A 17,583-nucleotide genomic window follows, 5' to 3' on the forward strand; every position below is an offset into this window, starting at 1 on the left:
AAAGCAGTCAGATACATATAAATGTGGTGGTTTTCACAATTATAAGTTTCTATGGAGGCTATTTGAAAACAAGAAAAACTATAAGGGTTTTGTTGCAATTTTTATAAGGTCAGCGATTCGCAGTTCCCCTAGTTCAGAGTCTTCAGACTTCAGAGTCGCCGATTACAATTAGGGTTTCGTTATTTCTTCCCCTTTCTGGTAACTCGATCTATTGTTCAAATCCCTGGAAAACCAAAAAAGAATCGGATTCTGGAGTTTGGAGCTTGAATAAATCACGCGACGATGAAGAACTTTTATCAAAGAGATCAACAGGAGAATGATACGAGTAACAGCTCCAAATCGATGGAGACGAAGAGGAGGAAGAACATGAAGAGATTGGGAGGCGGTGGCCTTTCTCTCGAAACTTTTGCAAACTTGAAATCGAAAAACAGTCGCTATAACCCTGCTTTGATCAGTAAGAGATTCTTCTCTCCTATCCAATTTTAAAAAGATTACCTTTTTATGATTTTAGTTTTAGGATGATAATAGGATTGCTACAATGTGGTTCTCTGCTCGGAACTTTGATAAGACTATATAACTAGATTGATGTACGATGATTAGAAGAAAGTAGAAGATTCCAATTAGTCTTTGACTCTGTTTCTTTTGGTGTTGGGGCACCAGAAGAGAACTTTTTGGAGTTGCTTAAATGTTTGATTTTGTTGGGATCCTTATGAGAAAGCTTGAAGTAAGCGAATGATCTCTCATTTATCCCTAAACTTGTTTTCCTGTTTTCAGAAAAGCAGAGAGAGTTCTACAAGAATGCAAAGTATGTGAGCAAGTTTAGGAAGTCGGTGAAGCAGCAGAACTTACATGGAAATGATGAGGCTGGAGAGAGTAGTAAGGTAGATGATGATGATGATAAGCAGAAAGGTAAATTTCACAAGAGAATCGGTTTAGAGGAGGTGTACAAGCAGACACGAGAAGAGATGGAGAAAGCAAGGAAAGAGAGAGAGGCAGCGATTCAGGCGAAGAAAGAAGCCAAAGAAGAGGCTGAAGCCCGTAGAAAAGTAGCCAAAGGGAAAATGATGAGAAAGACTCGACATGGCCAGCCTGTAATGAAATATAGAATTGAGCATCTTCTTGAATCGATCAAGAAATCTGCTGGAATCGATGGAAGCAGAACCGCATGACCAGCTCACGTAGATACAGTGCAGATCAAGAAAAACTTGCTTTCAACTCATATACTGATCTAGTTTTTGCCAAAGATATTGTATTTTGCTTCTTGTGCTGGTTTAAGGTAACATTTGTAGTTTTTGGCTAGGCTTTGCAAGTATCAGCACATTGTGTTTGGGTACTGTTTAGCTCATGATTTTGGCTGTTTCCTTAAAAAACTGATGAATATAAATCTCATAAAGTGAGTTTTTATTCCAAACTTTAGTACAAAGACAAAGTTTTTGCTTAACAGAGTACAAGCTATGAAATGCTTCTATCGATGATGATGATTCTAACATCTTAGTGAAGACAATATGAAAAATACAACATATGGAAGGTGAATCTCCCACAACAATGCCTGCAAAAATTCAATACAAAACAGAAAAACGACTAAAGCAGCAAAGTTTACTTTATGGCTAGATGTGAAACTCCGATTTCGGGATTCTTGTGTATTGTCCACACAAATTCAGGCATATCCAACCTCGGTCCTGCGAGTGTTCGATATATGTATATCCTCTCAACTGGAGAGCTCTCAGGCCTTGTCTCTGGAGGATGTTCATCAATGACTTCGACATTGAGCCTTGGCATTTTCTGACTCAGGAGCTTGCAAGCATCGAAACTTACAAAGCAAGACGACATCCAAAGGGATCGCATGGTTTCTAGTTTCGCAGCGTTCTCCAGTAGCGCAGCGTCTCCAAAAGGGCAATCTCTTATCTCAAGCTTCCTTAAACTCTCACAGCCTGACAACAAGTGATGAAGCATCAAATCACTGTCCCCAGCAAAAGCTATTGATAGCATCCCAAGCTTCTTGGCATATATTCCAATGTATTCAAAGGCCTTGTCAGTGAGTAGACCAGAGACAGAGAGACGTTGAAGATCCTTGCATCCCTTTACTATGGCTTTGAAACCTTCATCGAGTGGCTTATGTGTTCTGTAATCAGGAGCAAATGGCTCCATCACACAGAGGCGGAAGCATTTGATATTTGGACGGTTTCTTGCGATGGTAACCAAAGCCGCGTTTGTAAACTGGACACAAAAGTAGAGAACAGATTCAAGCTTTGGACAGCCTTCCGACACAGAGACCAGACCTTGCTCCGTCAGAGCTACATTTGTTTCATCGAGATCTGCTCCAGATGGAAACACCCTTAGTTCTCGCAGTTCCTTACAAGACGAGGCAACAGCTTTGAGACCTTTGTCCTCTATCAAGTCCATTACCTGTGAGAAAAAATGTCTCATATATTAAGAAACCAACATAATGAGTGCTGAAACGTTTTAAGAATCAAATGCAGATTACTCACCCATAGCTTCTGCAATTTCGAGCATCGACTCAGAAGATCGACAAGATCAGGCATTTGAACAGTAGCATAGCTCAAGTTTAACGAGGTAAGACCAGGACAAACAGAGTAAAGAAGCGGAATATACTCAGGGAGGACATCCCAAAGACCAGATAAGCACTTAAGTTGCTTCAACTCTGCAAAAGCTTTTCTCAACTTTGAAAGCGCTTCTGGAGTCAGTTCATCGGAGAAAGAACCTGTGCCAAGCTCAACCAGCTGTGGAGCTCGACGAAGTAAGCTCTCGAGTCCGTCTAGAGTCACGGCTCGATTCAGCTTGAGAGACTTGAGGTTTGGACACCTGCTCACGAGACGCTCCAAGTCGGAGAGTTTAACCTCCGAGTCTAAACAAGAGAAGTCAAGAGAGACAAGAGAGGTCAACGTTTCTGGGAAGTAGCTAAGCCAGTCTCCTCCTAGATCTTCAACTATGCATTCTCGCAATTCCAGCTCTCTCAGGTTTCTGAATTGAAATCAGATCAAACAAAAAAACTTAAGTTACTACTATGACCGAGATTTAATTACCTAAAAAGAAAGTCTTTATTTTTGTTTGTTTGGAATCGAACCTGCAAGTTGCTGCAATGGCTGCGAGACCATCAGTGGAGAAACCTTCACAAGAAGTCAACACAAGGACTTTAAAATCCTTAAACGAAGCAGCAATCTTCTCCAAGCACTCATCAGTCACCACCATTCTCTTCAACCTAATCTCCTCAAGCGACGGGCTTTTCGCCGCCATAGCCTCAATCCACGGCCAAGCATAGCCTCCCCAACCGTCAGGAACCAAATTGTAGTCGGCGAAGTGAGGCTTACCCTTCAGAGTCAGAGATCTCATCTCCGGGAACCGCCGTGCAACCGCCGCAGGATTGACCGCGTAACAGTTGCCGACAAAGACACGTTTCCTAGTTCGCCGCTCAGTCTCGAACCATGACTTGCAGACCAGAGAAACTGAGTTCCGATCCTCGTTGGAATCGACGAAGGAGAGGATATGCTCAAGAACCTTTGATGGTAATCGGAGACCCATCAGAACAGAGAGAGAGATGAACAAAAAAAAAAAGGTTTGAGATTTGATTCAGAAATGGGTGATCTAAATCGAAAGAATGGATCTTTTGATATATATAAACTGTGAAAGTGGAGAGACACGAGTGTGACAACTGACAAGAAAACAGAGGAGACAATGTCCATGTGAGACCATTAATAAAGTTGAGCTTGCACCCATGTGAGTCCCCCGGCTATGTAGCTTGTGTATAGCTCACTAATTTAGTTAGTTGCCTTAATCATAATTAGATCAACCAATCATCACATGTTGTCTATGCAATATGCTTCCTGGATCTAATCATTTATGGAATACCCAGTTCACACATGATTTCAGATCGGTTAATTAGTAATTCTTACTAGGTTTAGTTAAAGTTAAATGGTTTTTATCAGTGACTTGAAATGATGTCAGTAATTAAATCGAATTCTTGATAAGTGAAGATATTGCAGAAGTTGCAAAAAAAAAAAAAAGAAAGAAGCAGAAATGACAAATTTGACTAAAACACCCTTGGACACCGATCAGATACAAAGCCAAATATCTATGTTCTTGTCTTATTTACACGTGTCACATATGGAACATATCCAACAAGATGTGTCTGAAGCTCTCCCGCTCGCATGGCGAGTCTCTAGAAGCTGACATCGTTTAACACAATCTCACTGGCCAAACCTTAGAACGGCGTCGTTTTGTTGATTAAGTGCTGCTGATGAAAGGTCTTCACTTGTTGTTGTCTTCCTCAATCCTCCACCGCTTTGCTTCTCGCAGCATCGCGTCCCTGTCTTCTTTACCCACAAGAAGAATCCGCGTCCGTACAAATTATCCTTCGTTTTCTTTTCCTTTCTCGCCGATTATCTCGAGACCCATTTCCTCAGGCAAGGTCTTGGCCATGGCGGAAGAGACCTCGTCTTCAACCTTGTCCACTACTCAGAAACATACTAACCGTTTAGCCGCTGAACACAGTCCTTATCTGCTTCAACACGCGCATAATCCGGTAGCTAATATTTCCTCGTGATCTCGCTTCTTCTTTGAAAGTATTAATCTTTCGAAATTCTAATCTTTCTAATATCCATACAAGGTCTATAGATAAAAATAACTCATTTTTTTTTTCAATTAAGGTGTCTCAAAATTCAATTTGGGAGTTTCGTTGCAAATAATTAAGCCGTAACTGGTTTAGATTGTAGATATAGCTTCATTAACTGGTTCCTGACTCGAAAGCATCGAACTTTTCTTTTGTGTCTCTGGCTTGATCGTTTATTTGAATTCGAAAATGATTTCATGGTTCATGTGAAAAAGGTTGATTGGTATCCATGGGGAGAAGAAGCTTTTGAAGTAGCAAGGAAGAGAGACGTGCCCATCTTCTTATCAAGTTGTTTTCTTTTATGCCCTCTAGATCGTTTTAACTTCTGCTGGATTTGATTACCTAATTTATGACACTAATTGTTCTCTCTTGTTTTCAAAATCCCTTGCATATGGAATCTTGAAGTTGGATACAGTACTTGTCACTGGTGAGTAATCAACAGCATTCGTTCTTTTTGGATTTTGAGTCTGAGTTCTTCTTTTACTGAATTTAAGAAGTAGGAGAACGAATGAAATATTAAAATGACTCTAGTTTTGTTAGTATAATCACTGTTCTTTACCTTTAGACGTAAGCCTAATGAAGGATTTGAGGATTTTGTGAAAGGAAAGTGGAGAAGAATTGTAATCTAAGAATTATTTGGGATGCCTTGTGTAGAGAAGCCGAGCAAGAATTATATTCGTTACTCTTTGGAATGTATGTTTCAATACCAGTTACACTCTTTTGTCAGGTGCCATGTGATGGAAGTTGAGTCGTTTGAAGATGAAGAAGTGGCAAAACTCTTGAACGATTCGTTCGTTAGTATCAAGGTTAGAGTTTAAGGGGAATGAATTTCTTCTGGCTGTGGATTATATAATGAGGTTTTGAAGCACCATCTTTGAGCTGGTTTCTCCTGAAACGACTTTGCCAACTTCTTGTATAACATGTCTGTGCAACAGGTGGATCGAGAAGAGCGGCCTGATGTCGATAAGGTAAATTACTATCTGCATGCCAAAAGAATGTTTTCATCCATTAGCTGTCTTGAATAGATGCCCTGGAAATTCGATATCTTTTCCATCTCATTCCAGTGAGAGACGCAAATCCATGAGAGGGTTGTATGGAATAAGTTCTAGCTTATCAGTTTCTTATAATATGGAAAAATCAAGTCTCGACTTAACAATTCTTTTGGCTGGCACTTGTAGGTTTATATGTCGTTCGTCCAGGCTCTGTACGGTGGAGGAGGGTGGCCATTGTCGGTCTTCCTTTCTCCTGATCTAAAGCCATTGATGGGTGGAACATACTTTCCTCCAAATGACAACTATGGAAGACCAGGATTCAAGACTCTCCTCAAGTAAGGAAAGTTCATTCAACTATATATAATGGTTCAACTATATTCTCCATGTTTTCTTTGGGTTATTTTCAGGAAAGTGAAAGATGCGTGGGACAGTAAGAGGGATACTCTTGTGAAGAGTGGTACATATGCTATTGAAGAACTGTCAAAAGCTTTATCTGCTAAAGCTGTCACTGATAAATTGACAGACGGGCTATCTCAGGCGGCTGCGAGTATATGTGCAAAACAAGTATGATTCGACTCTACTGTACTCTAAAAAAAAGAAGCCTTTTAATGTGATCATTCATCGTGTTTGTGTTGGCATGGTGAATAAAACAAGAAGCCTTTTAACATTTGAGTGTTTGTGTTCAAGCTTTCTCGGAGCTATGATTCAGAATTCGGTGGGTTTGGATCTGCGCCAAAGTTCCCAAGGCCTGTGGAGATCCAGCTGATGCTTTATCACTCCAAAAAGTTGAAGGAATCTGAGGAAACGAGTGAGGCTGATGAAGTCCAGAGTATGGTTTTATTCAGCTTGCAAGGAATGGCAAATGGAGGGATGCATGATCATATTGGAGGCGGGTTCCATAGGTACAGCGTCGATGAATGTTGGCATGGTGAGTCTTCAAATAGTATCCAACAGATGAAAAAAATATTTGAACTTGATGCATTTTGCCATTTTTCTGGTGCAGTTCCACATTTTGAGAAAATGCTATATGATCAAGGGCAACTAGCTAATGTCTACCTTGATGGATTCATCATTACCAAGGATGTTATGTATTCTTATGTGGCAAGAGACATTCTTGATTATCTTAGAAGAGACATGATTGCACCCGAAGGTGGAATATTCTCGGCTGAAGATGCTGATAGCTTTGAATTCGAGGGGGCAAAGAGAAAGAAAGAAGGAGCTTTCTATATATGGACTAGCGATGAGGTTCTTCTCTCTGAATATATTCATCATTTGAATTGTGTTGGCCTCTCTGTATACTGACATTTCTTTCTTTATTTTTTGTGTTTGGTTTCTAGATTGATGAAGTCCTCGTGGAGAATGCAGATCTTTTCAAGGAGCATTATTATGTTAAGAAATCAGGTAACTGTGATCTTTCGAGCAGGAGTGACCCGCACAATGAGTTCGCTGGGAAGAACGTGCTGATTGAAAGAAATGAGCTCTCTGCCATGGCATCAAAGTTTAGCCTCTCCATTGAGAAATATCAGGAGATTTTAGGTGAATGCCGAAGAAAGCTTTTCAATGTCAGATTGAAGCGACCTAAGCCGCATTTAGATGATAAGGTAAGAATCTATGTATTTGAACTCTTTTATTGTCTTCTTCTACTGTTTTATTATCAGCTTTATTAAGTGTTTAAGATTTCTTTTCTTAGATAATCGTGTCGTGGAACGGTCTTGTTATCTCCTCTTTCGCAAGAGCTTCCAAGATTCTTAAGGCTGAGCCTGAAAGCACCAAATACTCTTTCCCTGTCGTGAATAGTCAGGTAACGAATGTTCTTCTTTCTTCCCTCGATTTCTCGTTTGAACGTTGGTTTTTCTTATTCGAGTTGTCATTTACAGCCAGAGGATTACTTAGAAGTTGCAGAGAAAGCAGCTTCGTTCATAAGAGGGAATCTCTATGATGAGCAATCACACAGGTTACAACACAGTTACAGAAAGGGACCATCAAAAGCTCCTGCCTTTTTAGACGATTATGCATTCTTAATCACTGGTTTGCTTGATCTCTACGAGAATGGAGGTGGGATTGACTGCCTTAAATGGGCGATTGAACTTCAAGATATGCAGGCAAGTGTGGATATTTACTAACTCAAGTTCTTTGACCTTATGATTTTGACTAATAAGGACATTTTAGGATGAGTTATACCTCGACCGAGAAGGAGGAGCCTACTTCAATACTCAAGGACAGGACCCATCTGTTCTTCTCCGTGTGAAAGAAGATCACGATGGTGCAGAGCCTTCAGGGAACTCTGTCTCTGCTATTAACCTTGTGAGATTAGCTTCCATAGTCGCGGGAGAAAAAGCTAACTCCTACCTAAACACCGCACAGCGTCTCCTGGTAAACAAACAAACTAATTCAATCTGCTATTCATCGTTTCTTGTTGAGTCTCTCTAGTTAAAGATTATTGTGTCTCTTTGTTGTTTTTTCAGGCTGTATTTGAGTTAAGGTTGAGAGAAATGGCGGTGGCAGTACCGTTAATGTGCTGCGCTGCGGATATGATCTCTGTTCCATCGAGGAAACAAGTCGTTCTGGTTGGTTCCAAGTCTTCTGCAGAGCTTAACACCATGCTTTCTGCAGCACATTCGGTCTATGATCCTAATAAAACGGTAAGGAGCTTTACTGAATCCGAGTTTTCAGAGCAACGAGCAACAAGTTTGTGATTTTTTGAGGGGGTTTTACTGGGCGCAGGTGATTCACATAGATCCTTCAAGTTCTGATGAAATGGAGTTTTGGGAAGAGCATAACAGTAATGTAGCCGAGATGGCGAAGAGAAACAGAAACTCTGAGAAAGTGGTGGCTCTTGTTTGTCAACACTTCACTTGTAGTCCTCCTGTCTTCGACTCGTCCTCCCTCACTCGCTTACTCTCCAAGTAAAAAAAAAAAGATTTTTATGTTTTAATGGTTGCTTGTGTTGTAAGGAACAAGATCTACGTTTTTGTTCTGTCAGTTGATAAATAAAGAACGGAGGCGTCTTTTGCTAAGGGCCTTGTGGAGAGAACTAAACTGAACTTTGTTTGAGGTTTGTTTTGGTTCCTTATCATCTCTGATTCTCTATCTTCTTCAGCAGCAGCGAGAACGTGGATTCGATCGCCGAAAATGGCGTCTCACTCTTTGACTCTCACCTCTTCTCCTTCTTCATTCAATCTCTGCTCCTCTCATCGTCCCCATCTCTCTACGAATTTCTTTACCCTCCACTTTCCTTGTCCCGGAAAGAGATCAGGTTTGGGTTTACGATGTTCTTTCTCTATCGAGAAAGAAGTTCCCGAAACCGAAAGACCTTTCACTTTCTAAGAGACTCCGATGGTGATGATTCCCAAATCTTCTTCTTCTTCGATTAGGGCTCGTTTCGAGACAATGATAAGAGCTGCTCAGGACATTCGTCTTCATTGTCGTTAAATTGCTCTTCGATTGAGCTTGATCGCACATTCATGTGCAATTCCAGGTCTTGCATCCTAAAAACCCTGTTGCTCCGACTCTGCATTTCAATATCCGCTATTTCGAGACCGATGCTCCAAAGGGTAATAGCTAAATTCTCTTTGGGATTGTAAAGTTCTCATTTTTTTGATGCAAATGATTTGTACAATTTTCACGCGTAGATGTTCCTGGAGCTCCGAGACAATGGTGGTTCGGTAATGGCACTGATTTAACACCTGCTTACATCTTTGAAGAGGATGTCAAGCACTTCGATTCGGTCTTTAAACCTTATCCTCTCGTTCTGAAAGTTTAGAGCTTTGTGTTTATCGACGTACTCATGAAAAACATCTTTCTCTTCTCTAGATTCAAAAGCAAGCCTGTGACAAATTTGATCCGTCCTTCTACCCTCGGTTCAAGAAATGTTGTGACGACTACTTTTACATCAAGGTGTGCAGTTATGGTCATTGCATCTCAGATTGTTTTGTGGATTTTTAGCATTTTCTGGAACGAAAGACCTTAGCTTTAGAGTATGTTCAGTGTAGGGATAGATTTTAGAGACTCTGAGGTTTGGTTAGGTTGATGCAGAGATGAGTTGTTGCGGATGGTTCGAAAACACTAAAACCTAAAGGTCTTGCCTGCAGCACGGTGATGAGAGGCGAGGGCTTGGAGGGATTTTTTTTGATGATTTGAATTACTATGATCAGGAGATGCTTCTGTCATTTGCCACTGGTAGTGACCAAGAAAGCTTATGAAATTTTGTTTCTCAGAAGTTCCTAGATGGTGATTTTTGCAGAATGTGCAAGCTCAGTGATACCAGCTTATATACTCATAGTAGAGAAACGTAAAGACACGCCATTTACGGAGCAGCACAAGGCATGGCAACAGTTACGAAGGGGGCGATACGTTGAATTCAACTTGGTAATATCAGACACACGTACCAGTTTTTTTCTTTCTTTGTTCTGTTTATATATCTTATGAAACCCCTTGTCTCATGCATTTGTTACTGATGGACAAACAAAAGGTGTATGACCGTGGGACAACATTTGGCTTGAAGCAGGACCGGATCTGAAAATTTGGGGGTTATAGACAATTCAAGAACAAAATTTTTTTTTTGTAATTTGGGGTCAAAAAATTTGCATATAACCTAAAAAAAATTTTGGGGACTATAGGCGAATGTTTCATCAGACTGTCCCCAGATTCTGAAGACAGGAGGGCGAATAGAGAATATTCTTGTCTCTCTTCCGCTATCTGCAAGATGGGAATATGACCATGTAAAGTTCTTTCTATCATATTTACCATCTTGATTCATTTTAGCTTGATTACTAATGAATTTTTCTCTTGTGTTGTTGTGGATGCAGAAACCAGAAGAAGGAACTTAGGAATGGAAGCTATTAGATGCTTGTATCAATCCAAAAGAGTGGATTTAGTTATAACTAATTGTGGTTAGTCTAATTGGGCTGTTAATTTTTTGAGTTTAAAGCCTTAAAAAAGTAATAAATAGACTTATCAAGAGTGGGAAAGAGAATCAGTAATGAAGTGGCCTTAATTTCTTGCGTCATCTCATCATGAGTTACTGACAGAGGAAAGTCATGATGGTGATGATGGAGTGTGTGTAAAAAGATTTGTGCATGATGATGAAAAAAAGTAGTATTAAAATCTTACTGACACAGTAAAAAGATTTACTCTCTCAGATTAGGAGCCGTTGGCTCAAAGAAACAAGCCTTCTCGGTGCGCGCACGCGCGTGTAATTAAGTAAAGTAAATTTGGTGAGGTTAACATTGAATCTGATGATTTTACTGTTCAAGATATTGTTTCAAATTTCGACCAAACGGTTTTGTGTCTAAACACTTCGGGCTTGCTAACATAAGTCACTCTCTCATTTTGTCTTGATTCAAGAAACGCCCGTGATTTTCATTCAAATCTCCAACATGGAGCACAAAAACGCCGTCGTTTTCTCTTCTGTCTCTAGTGGCGACAAAGAAACAACTTCGTCCCCGGATATACACACATACATATAAATGGCGTATTTCAATACAACACAACTTGACAATTTTCGTTTTAAATTACCAAAGCAGAGCCAAGATATTTTCTATTCACAAAATGACGTCACATCTGGCATATCTAATCCATGTCTGCAACACACAAACAAAAAATTGAATTCCCCCAAAAAGTGAGGAGAGAGAGAGGGGTAGAAAAAGACTGTACACCAATCAATTTCTTTCTTTTATGCAGTAAAAAGATTTTAAAATTTGAGCTTCCTACTCCAAAAGAGCCAAATGTACAGCTGGATCCAATCCAAAGCAATGAAAACATCTTAGCTGTAAAATGGTCCTCTCTCTCTCTCTTTTTTTTTTTTATCTCAATTATTACACCAAGAATCAATTATATTCACTTATCTCTATCTCTCTCTCTAAAAGCAATAAAGTCTCTGTTTTTCTACTCACAGAGAAGTTTTTTTAGACAGAGAAGCATAAATTCTTGTCCTTCGTGTAGTACATAGTGGAGCCCCACTGAGTGATGCCCTCACAGCAACGGCTACATTTCCCAACTCTCTCTCTCTCTTGTTTTGAGTGTTCATCTTTACGAAGATATGGGTATTTTTGTCCACTTATAAATGTCCTGAATCACACGTCGAATCCAACGTGGCATCTCTCTCCATTGTACGCCAGCTCACACTTGACACTCCCCTGCCTTTATAAACCCACTCCTCTCTCATCTGTGTCCTCCACTGAGTCCTAAGTGTGTGAGACTGTACTAGTGAGGTTTGATTAAGAGAGAAATTGAGAGAGAAAGAGAAAAAAAATGGTGGGTATGGGTTGGTTCATGTGTATGATGATGATTGTGTGTGTGATCTCTTGTGGTGCAGCTGTTCCTGCTAAGTTTGAGGAACTTTACCGCTCAAGCTGGGCTATGGATCATTGTGTCAACGACGGAGAAGTCACAAGACTCAAGCTTGACAATTTCTCTGGTACATTCTTATGAACAAACCTTTCTCTCTCGCTCTCTCTATGTTTTGTTTGCTCTGTTTCTTCTGGTGTTTATGAATGCTGATGTTTTGATTGATTCTTTCAGGCGCTGGGTTTGAATCGAGAAGCAAATATTTGTTTGGTAAAGTCTCTATCCAGATTAAGCTCGTCGAGGGTGACTCAGCAGGAACCGTCACTGCTTTCTACGTATGTAACTAGAAAAAAAAATCCTCTTTTGTTCTGTTTTTCGACCCAGTTGTTGATTATTGTGTCTGAAAATCTTAAGTTGTTTTCTCTTACAGATGTCTTCAGAAGGTTCCAACCACAACGAGTTCGATTACGAGTTCTTAGGTAACAAAACCGGTGAGCCTTACGTAGTCCAGACGAATGTCTATGTGAACGGAGTTGGAAACAGAGAACAAAGACTCAATCTTTGGTTCGATCCCACAACTGAGTTTCACACTTACTCAATCCTCTGGAGTAAACGCAGTGTTGTGTAAGTTTGCTTAAACAAACAAAGTCTCTCACTTTTGCTCACTTGTTAGATTTACAGGACTCATTTCTTAATGGGTTTTTTTTTACTGTTAATTTACAGATTCATGGTAGACGAGACACCAATCCGAGTCCACAAGAATCTTGAAGATAAAGGTATCCCATTTGCTAAAGATCAAGCAATGGGAGTTTACAGTTCGATTTGGAACGCAGATGATTGGGCTACTCAAGGAGGTCTTGTGAAAACCGATTGGAGCCACGCTCCTTTCGTTGCTTCTTACAAAGGTTTTCAGATTGATGCTTGTGAGGTTCCAACAACTAGTGATCTAAGCAAGTGTAGTGGAGACCAGAGATTCTGGTGGGATGAGCCAACTGTGTCTGAGTTAAACCTTCATCAGAATCATCAGCTTATTTGGGTTCGAGCTAATCATATGATTTATGATTATTGCTTTGATGCTACTAGGTTTCCTGTTACTCCTCTTGAGTGCCAACATCATCGTCATTTGTAGTTTATAAGTCAAAACTTTCTGTTTAACTTAGTTGTGATCAAGAGAACATGTGTCTCTCTTTTGATGATTCTGTTTATGTATAAATAATCAATTATCTATTGATTTTTGTTGAATTTTAATTTGGTTTTAACAGAAGATGCGAAATTGGTGGAAACAAACTCTCAACGCACTTATCGTTATGACTTTTTAGGGTTTGTGTTGAATGTTTCAAACCCTTATCTCGAACTAGAGAGGAAAACAAAAGCCAAAAGCTTGATTAGGGATTTTTCCTTTTGTTTTTAACAATGGAGACAAGATCTGTGAAAAGGAGGAAGAAGAAGAAAGAAGAAGAACCAAATTGGTTTTGTGTAGAAGAGATTATCAAAGTAGACAGAATCAGTAACCTCCCTGATTCTCTTCTTCATCAGATTCTTCTCTTACTCCCTCTAAAATCAGCAGCTAAAACGAGCTCACTCTCGAAAAGATGGAGATCTCTCTTTCTCTCATTGCCTGATCTCGATTTCACCTCCATTAATGACTGCAAATCTTTCTCTTCTAGCTCCATTTACCAACTGCTTTCTCTTCGTCATCACCGTGATACCAACAATCTCAGATCACTTCGTTTTCGCGCTCCAATCACCTTCACAAGTCTCAATTCATTGATCCGTTTAGCTGTTACTCATCAGGTTCAAGAACTTGACATTGAAGTCACTACCAATGACTACTTTAACTTCCCTCGTTGGATTGTAACATCACAAAGTTTAAGAGCTTTGAAGCTTAAATCATCTTACCCTGGTTTTAGATTACCTCCTTCATCATCAATCCTTGGAGGTTTCCAAAAACTTACTTCACTCTCTTTATCTCTTGTGATTCTATACAACCAGCCTTATCTCCCAGATTTCTTCACCGATCCAAACTTTCCTCTTCTAGAGAAACTAGCCCTAGAAAATTGCTTTGGAGTCAAGGAACTCAAGGTTAATTGCCGTCTTCTCCAAGAGTTTACTTTGAAGAACTCTTTACAGCTTGATTGCTTAGAGGTTTCTGGAAATAAGCTTCAGAGACTGAAGGTTGTGAGTTGCTTCCATTCGTTCTCAGAAGAAAGCTATGTGAAGATTAACACACCGAATCTCAAATCTTTCCTCTGGAACTCAAACGCAGAGTCTACAACTGTTCATTTCTTGGACAAGTTAGTTTGTTTGAGAAAAGCTTTCGTTGGAATGCTTTTGCTTCATCAAGATATCAATTCCCAGATCACACAGAGCTTGTTTACTCTCTTGTCAGGTCTCTGTCATTCCTATAAACTACAACTTGGGAACCAATCCGTAGAGGTATATATACTTCAACATCTTCTTCTTCTTCTGGAGTCATCTCTTTGCTTCACTGTCTTATTAATGTTGTGACAGATTTTGTCTAGCAAGAATGGATTAGTAAGGCATCATCTTCAACCGTTTCACAACATGAAATTCTTGGAACTGCAAACACGTTTCGACAGACACAATGTTCGAGCCCTGTCATGTCTGTTCAAGAGCTGTCCAATGCTTAACAGACTTCTTCTCAAAATCATTAATGATGAAACAAGTAAAAGAAGGGTAAGTCTTAAGAGAAACAAGGCTTTTTCTTTGTCATTCTTGGTTTAAAAAATCATTGATAATTATTTATGTTTTGACAGCAATGGAATAAAGACTTGTGGGATATGTCTAATTCAGAAATTCAGTACTGGGAATCTCAAACCTATGAAGTGGAATCTTTCCTGAACAACTTGGAATTTGTGGAGATTCATGGATTTTTAGAGTGCGAGAACGAAATGAGCTTCGCAATCTTTCTGCTGAGACATGCAAAGGCTTTGATCAAGATGACTCTAAGATCTAGTTTCCTCTGTAGAGACTCTCTCCGGAGACAAATGATAAGATCACAGTTAATGGGATTTTCCATGGCTTCTTCCAAAGCCAAAATCTCATTCCATTGAAAGTTTCTGCATAATCTTTCTGTATCAGGTCTCAGGTTGGTTAGCTATTACAGTTTTTTTGTTTCTGTTGAAATCTTAAGTTTTTGAGAATAAAACAGAAAAGCTAGCTAATGGTCAAGTGAATGTTGAGAGCCGTTATTATCTTCCATCTTCATGAGTTATGGTAAGCTCATTTTGGGAGCAAGTTTTTGGCTTGTTAGATGAAGAAGCTTTGCTTGATGAAGCGCAACGTCCAAGGACAAAAGCCAGTTGTTTTGGATTTGGAAGTGTAGCTGCACTGCTGCTTCTGAGCATGAAAACAACGTTTGAAATTGCAGGTCTATCACTCGGATCTTCTTGTACACATAGCAGTTCAACGTTCAAGCACTTCAAGAAATCCTCTGTTTCTTGTAGAGCTTGATCCAGTATTTCTCTGACCAGTAATGACCATGTCTTACTCATCAGGTATATCCATTTTGTCTTCTAACAAACTCAAAACGCGCCCGAAGAAAAAAAAAAAAACAAAATTTTGCCTCAGCGTCAACGAAAGACCCACCTCGAAAAGTAAATATGTGAAAGCAGCTAATCATGTGTTTCCCAAGAATAAGCTGCACAAGTCTCACTTGAGCATCTGAAGCAAAAGACACCAAACTACTTTACACTCTCTTAGCTTATGTAGATACACAAGTGATCAATTCACGAACTTTGTGCCAACTATTTTTGGCGATAGATCTATATATAGTTAAAAGAAAAAAGGATCCGCATACTATGAATGAAGACATCGTATTTTGTGAGTACTTTTTAACAATGACAGAGACGTAGGGGTACCTAAACGTGAATTATTGGGAAAAGCCAAAAGGGGACAAATGTGTTGAAGAAGTCAATCATTATCGTGTGCTTTTGAAAGAGTGGATGTTGACAAACAAACAAAAAAGAGTGGAGGTTGACCTGACCCTGCATACATTGTTAACCAACTTTTCCCGGAATTTTTGTGAATTACCGAATTCAATGAGTTTTTAACTTAGACAATCGCGGGATTCTTGACTTTAAAAAACTGTTGATATAAAGCGTGTAAAAGCAGCAGGAGAGCTTTAAGCAGTGAAGAAATGATGCACATTGTGTAACAATGTCACCATGAGACATTACTGCTAAAAAGTGTAAAAGCACAAACACCAATCGGGTTTAACAATGAAACAAATGTCTTGTGCCTTGTTTGCTTTATTCCTCAGATATATATCTTTAAAGGGCATAGCAGTTCCAAGTTACAAATATTGTTTACGGCCTTCTTTTTTTATGAGAGTTGGATTGATTCACCACATAATTTCTCTAACTCCTCTTCCAATAGTTTATACAACTTTGCTTTTGTTCGCCGATAAATCCATGCATTAGCTTCCCGGTCCCAGTCGAATCTAGAAGGGCCACTGCGCCAAACAACATGACAACAGAAAAGAAAAAAAGGAAGAATTAAGATGACATTAATGTGAATGCGAGATGCAGAAGCACAGAGTGAGGCAAAAACCAGAAGATACATATAAGAAATTCGATTTAGACCCCTAAAGTTGGCAACTTTCAAAGAAAAACAAGAATCTTTACCTCACAGGGGAAGACATCCAGATTTGTCGATTTGGGGTCTGCTTATTGATTACATAGGTGCCTAAAGATCCAAGCTTAAGGGTGAGAACTTCATTCTGTTGGAAGCAGCAAAAGACTGACTTATAAGCACACATAAGATTTCGAAAAATAGGAACAAGCTCGTAACTGCTTAAAGAGTTTTTTCTTTACCCCATAATCTATGTCGAAACCATCAATCTGGACATTATCACCATAATCCTGAACATCAATCATGTTGTTCCATAGAGATATTGTAAGTAGGGACAAAGTATAAAATGCAAACTAAAGCTAGCCATCATCAGTTATACAAGGAATACGAAGAACCCTAGAAAGAAAAAAGGCTTTAGCTTTGAATACCTCAATTTTCTCAAGAAGATCATTTATAGTGAAATTGGCTAATCTGTGAAACTCATCTTCCTGCAAAACCGAACTGTTTTTTTCTTCCCGTTTGTTCACATTTTCATGAAAATAACCAGTCCGAAACGGTAAAGGTGATTAAAGGGAGGATATTAGGAGTAAATTACCTATAATCGACAGAAGCAGGGCCTTGAGAAGAGAAGCTTCTGGTAGTATCAGAAACATGGCGGATTCGAGATCCTCCGATTCGCCAGAATGAATCCAACGGCACGGTATTTTTCTGAGACAAACAGCTTAAAACCCTTGCGCCATTGCTACGGAGATGGGTCGGAGAAAGCGTGAGAGACCTCGGTAATTTCCGCAGAAACCTTGAAGCTGTAGCCATGGCGGTTCTGCTGCCAAAACCATTCGTCGCCTCTCTCTCTTCTTATTCTTCGTTCTCCAATTCGGCCCATACCCAGGCTCAAAGTGTAGGTTTAGCCGGTTCGAGTCTTTTCGATGTTCTGTCCGGTTCAGTGTCCAATTCCCACAATGAGGCCCAAATTAGATTTAACCGGTTTGAACGTATAAAGGTTCTGGTTTAATCTTACCGGTCCGGTTCATTTTGTTTTTGTGCGAAGAGGAGTTTTCTTCTCCTGGCATCCGGTTTAGTTTA

At 39.7% G+C, this 17,583-nt stretch overlaps 7 protein-coding genes across 7 annotated transcripts; 5 read left to right on the forward strand and 2 right to left on the reverse strand.

Moving 5' to 3' along the window:
• The first annotated feature begins 134 nt into the window (after nucleotides 1–134).
• On the forward strand, nucleotides 135–1,332 carry LOC18014923. Its single transcript, XM_006396483.2, has 2 exons — nucleotides 135–454; nucleotides 775–1,332. Exons 1-2 carry the CDS (start codon nucleotides 283–285, stop codon nucleotides 1,167–1,169), a joined length of 567 nt encoding a protein of 188 aa, XP_006396546.1. The 5' UTR covers nucleotides 135–282; the 3' UTR covers nucleotides 1,170–1,332.
• Nucleotides 1,333–1,380: 48 nt separating this feature from the next.
• LOC18014494 (GRR1-like protein 1) lies at nucleotides 1,381–3,647 on the reverse strand. Its single transcript, XM_006396484.2, has 3 exons — nucleotides 3,086–3,647; nucleotides 2,490–2,982; nucleotides 1,381–2,406 (listed from the first exon to the last, which is right to left on the reverse strand). The coding sequence occupies exons 1-3, from the start codon at nucleotides 3,538–3,540 to the stop codon at nucleotides 1,597–1,599; spliced, it is 1,758 nt and encodes a 585-aa protein (XP_006396547.1). The 5' UTR covers nucleotides 3,541–3,647; the 3' UTR covers nucleotides 1,381–1,596.
• Nucleotides 3,648–4,159: 512 nt separating this feature from the next.
• Nucleotides 4,160–8,653, forward strand: LOC18014495 (spermatogenesis-associated protein 20). Its single transcript, XM_006396485.2, has 15 exons — nucleotides 4,160–4,540; nucleotides 4,843–4,915; nucleotides 5,033–5,054; nucleotides 5,355–5,433; nucleotides 5,563–5,595; nucleotides 5,806–5,954; nucleotides 6,027–6,183; nucleotides 6,307–6,547; nucleotides 6,623–6,864; nucleotides 6,957–7,220; nucleotides 7,310–7,420; nucleotides 7,497–7,721; nucleotides 7,789–7,992; nucleotides 8,085–8,261; nucleotides 8,344–8,653. Exons 1-15 carry the CDS (start codon nucleotides 4,256–4,258, stop codon nucleotides 8,527–8,529), a joined length of 2,448 nt encoding a protein of 815 aa, XP_006396548.1. The 5' UTR covers nucleotides 4,160–4,255; the 3' UTR covers nucleotides 8,530–8,653.
• A 426-nt stretch (nucleotides 8,654–9,079) lies between these two features.
• Nucleotides 9,080–10,448, forward strand: LOC18014496 (coproporphyrinogen-III oxidase 1, chloroplastic; the record flags this gene model as incomplete). The annotated part of the gene is made up of 8 exons (XM_024154165.1): nucleotides 9,080–9,173; nucleotides 9,252–9,346; nucleotides 9,433–9,516; nucleotides 9,711–9,798; nucleotides 9,863–9,987; nucleotides 10,091–10,116; nucleotides 10,268–10,340; nucleotides 10,428–10,448. Coding segments are annotated over 8 exons (606 nt in total), but the record flags the coding sequence as incomplete, so codon positions are not given.
• A 1,248-nt stretch (nucleotides 10,449–11,696) lies between these two features.
• LOC18014274 (xyloglucan endotransglucosylase/hydrolase protein 9) lies at nucleotides 11,697–13,155 on the forward strand. Its single transcript, XM_006396488.2, has 4 exons — nucleotides 11,697–12,037; nucleotides 12,142–12,242; nucleotides 12,338–12,531; nucleotides 12,631–13,155. The coding sequence occupies exons 1-4, from the start codon at nucleotides 11,872–11,874 to the stop codon at nucleotides 13,034–13,036; spliced, it is 867 nt and encodes a 288-aa protein (XP_006396551.1). The 5' UTR covers nucleotides 11,697–11,871; the 3' UTR covers nucleotides 13,037–13,155.
• A 159-nt stretch (nucleotides 13,156–13,314) lies between these two features.
• On the forward strand, nucleotides 13,315–14,981 carry LOC18014312 (putative F-box/FBD/LRR-repeat protein At4g03220). Its single transcript, XM_006396489.2, has 3 exons — nucleotides 13,315–14,343; nucleotides 14,419–14,604; nucleotides 14,685–14,981. Exons 1-3 carry the CDS (start codon nucleotides 13,321–13,323, stop codon nucleotides 14,979–14,981), a joined length of 1,506 nt encoding a protein of 501 aa, XP_006396552.1. The 5' UTR covers nucleotides 13,315–13,320.
• Nucleotides 14,982–15,997: 1,016 nt separating this feature from the next.
• LOC18014313 (frataxin, mitochondrial) lies at nucleotides 15,998–17,379 on the reverse strand. The gene is made up of 5 exons (XM_006396490.2): nucleotides 17,096–17,379; nucleotides 16,929–17,001; nucleotides 16,743–16,790; nucleotides 16,554–16,648; nucleotides 15,998–16,381 (listed from the first exon to the last, which is right to left on the reverse strand). The coding sequence occupies exons 1-5, from the start codon at nucleotides 17,311–17,313 to the stop codon at nucleotides 16,252–16,254; spliced, it is 564 nt and encodes a 187-aa protein (XP_006396553.1). The 5' UTR covers nucleotides 17,314–17,379; the 3' UTR covers nucleotides 15,998–16,251.
• Between the last annotated feature and the right edge of the window lie 204 nt (nucleotides 17,380–17,583).

This window comes from Eutrema salsugineum, unplaced genomic scaffold (assembly GCF_000478725.1).
Source record: "Eutrema salsugineum unplaced genomic scaffold, Eutsalg1_0 scaffold_3, whole genome shotgun sequence".
NCBI classification, from domain to species: Eukaryota; Viridiplantae; Streptophyta; class Magnoliopsida; order Brassicales; family Brassicaceae; genus Eutrema; species Eutrema salsugineum.